Source organism: Thermobia domestica, chromosome 18 (genome assembly GCF_964235325.1).
Source record: "Thermobia domestica chromosome 18, izTheDome1.hap1.1, whole genome shotgun sequence".
In the NCBI taxonomy this organism is placed as follows: domain Eukaryota; kingdom Metazoa; phylum Arthropoda; class Insecta; order Zygentoma; family Lepismatidae; genus Thermobia; species Thermobia domestica.
Window position 1 is genome coordinate 82,525,132 of NC_137471.1, and position 2,845 is coordinate 82,527,976.

The 2,845-nt window shown below is 36.0% G+C and overlaps 1 protein-coding gene across 1 annotated transcript; it reads right to left on the reverse strand.

Annotated features, from left to right (window-relative positions):
* Positions 1 to 442: 442 nt before the first annotated feature.
* On the reverse strand, positions 443 to 2,035 carry LOC145675141 (E3 SUMO-protein ligase ZBED1-like). Its single transcript, XM_081745510.1, has one exon. It carries the CDS (start codon positions 2,033 to 2,035, stop codon positions 443 to 445), a length of 1,593 nt encoding a protein of 530 aa, XP_081601636.1.
* Between the last annotated feature and the right edge of the window lie 810 nt (positions 2,036 to 2,845).

Sequence of the window (2,845 nt, forward strand, 5' to 3'; positions counted from 1 at the left end):
ATTTAATTCATTCACCTAAAATTGAATACTTTACTTACGCCAGTAACTAAACCCACATAAAATAAACCCTAAGGACAACGACTTTTATTAGATAAACACTAGTGAATTCTATCAATTCAAAACAAGAAAAGAAACGTAAGAAAATATGCCGAAAGGAAACTTAAAATGGTATTGATTGATATAGCTTAAGAAAAACTATCAAACTTTCACTAACCATAAATTTTACGAGTTGAGTTTGATTGTGAAATCGTGTTTGCATATTGCATTTTAAACGTTTTTTAATTTAAAATTTAATTTACCAGTGCAACTTGTGTCAACCTATTGCGGTTTCCAAGCGAGAGTTTTTAGATTTTTGGTCAAAAATATTAATATATCTGCATTTTCAGGGAGAAGTCTAGATCTACTGGCAGTAACGATATTACCAGCAAGTGAAAATACTCGTTCAGATTCGACTGAAGTTGCTGGAATCACCATGAATTTTTTTAGCAAGACATGCTAATTTTTGAAGCCGATGTTCGTTAAGTTTCCACCATTCAAGACTGTTGCCACTTTGCGAAAGACACTGATCTGATTTATAAAGAATAAGCTCATCTGTTACATTAGGACTTTTTGAACACGATGGAAATATTCGAAGTAAATAGTCTAATGCTGATGACCCACCGGACGATTGCTGTGATAAATCATCTTCTGATCCTTCAGATTCTACGAGCATATCATGAACCAATCTATGGATCTTTGTTTGCATTTTAAAATTCAGAAATGGTAATGATTTGTACTTTGGGTCCAAGAATGTTGCTAAGAGGTAACATTTCAGAACACTATTTGACAAAAAATCTGATGATTCAGAATCGGATAATGCATCGAGCTGAAGACGCTTTCCTAAGTCAACTGATATTGAAGATTTCAAGTTCTTAACAATTTCAGAATCTGAAGGACATTCCTTCAGGTGGTTAGAAATAAGACCATAGCCTAATGGTAAAGCAAAAGAAATGGAACACTTTTGATCACACATAACTGTTGTAGCCATTTGCAGTGGCTTCAGTACTCGAACGATATCTTCCATGATTTGCCACTTGTCTTCAGTTAATTGTAAATTCCTTGCATCCATAGGTTTAGTGACATTTCTATCAGAGAACACTGCAATTATTGCTTCTCTTTGTTCCAGCAACCGTTCGATCATCGAATATACACTATTCCAGCGAGTCTTTGTATATTGAATCCGGCGATGCTTTGGTAACTTCAAAATTTCTTGTTTCTTTTCAAGCGCGACTGAAGCAGTAGTGCTATGTTTGAAGTGCCCTACCACTTTGCTACAGATTGAAATTAAACTTGTTACCTCGCTTTTCTCTAAACTAGTCAGTATGGATCGCTGCAATGTATGTGCCAAACATGATACATTGTAAACCGGCAACAAACGTCCAGCATTAATCATATTCGATGCATTGTCGTGAACTAATGCAACTACTTTGTCTTTGATGCACCATTCCTCCATACACAGTTTAATAGCATTAGCTACATTTTCAGCTGTATGTCGTTGTTCTAGTTCAATTGTCTTGAGAACAAAATCTTCTGTACAGAAGTTCCTATACAGAGCATGACATGTCACTGTAATGTAAAAATCTGTTGCTCGAGACGTCCATATATCTGTCGTTAAAGCAACTACTTCTGCTTTTTGTAGCCTCTGTTGTACTTGCTCTTTCAGTTCAGAATAAAAAAGCTGCAAACGTCCCCATAGTGTCCGCTTAGACAATACGCTATAATTTGGTTCAAGAAAGCACATTAACTCCCGAAACCCTTTCCCTTCAATAAATGAAATTGGGAGTAGATCTGTTACTATCATGTTTGCAATCCTTTTCGCAATCTGTTCTTCATGTCCTGGTGTGCACGGCCGGCTATTCTTAAGATACTTTACTATTGATTTTTGTTCATACGTTCGCTTTTTATTGTCTGTTTGAGGAACTCTAATTACATCATTACGCGTTTCGTCATTGGTGACAGTTTCACAGGAAACTTTCACAGTAGTATCTTCTGACATATTTGTGGCCTCAACACAGTCTGATGGTCCAGGAGAATCTTCAGAACTATCCGAATAGGAAGCTTCCACAAAGGTACTGTTGAAAAAGAAAATGACACAATATTATGTTTAAGAAAAATCACAATGTAATTCTATGAACAAATTAAATATAAACTTATTTTAAAGACAAAAGCAAAGAAATTATGAATATAATCATTGAAACTTGTTTTAGTGTATTACTATTTGACTCATCGAGCCACTAAGTGGGTATGCATGCAACAGTTGTTTTGACAAATTTGCCTCAGGAGATTTGTTCGTACTTCCGCCGTCTTGCAATTAGGGTGGTGGGAAACTGGATGACGTTTTGGTCACCAGCTTCCTTGTAGTAAGTTATCAGAGAAGGAAAAATATCTTCCATAAAAAAGGAGATTCCATTCCATCTCGCCTAACGATTTATTAGTCACTGATATCTCCAAGAGAAGAATGTCAGCTATTTTAGGTGAGAGGGAATTCACATCTTGCCTAATCCCTTCTCGCCTAAAATGGCGGTAAGATACAAGGAGGGAATTTCTGCACTAAAGAGAGAATTCCTCTACTAGCATTTTAGCCAGATATTTTAATCAATATTTTCAATTTCTGTCAACTACAATATAAAAATTTAATAAGTACTATACAACAAGAAAGCATAGGGGAGGGGGACGATGAAGTGGATGTAGTTCATTTTTGGTTTGTTTTGGGAAAACTGGAAGGTGCTTAGCAGACAGGAGCTAATCAGAAACAGGATAGAAATATACAGTGTTTCAAAACAACACTGACAACGTTTGGGAGCAG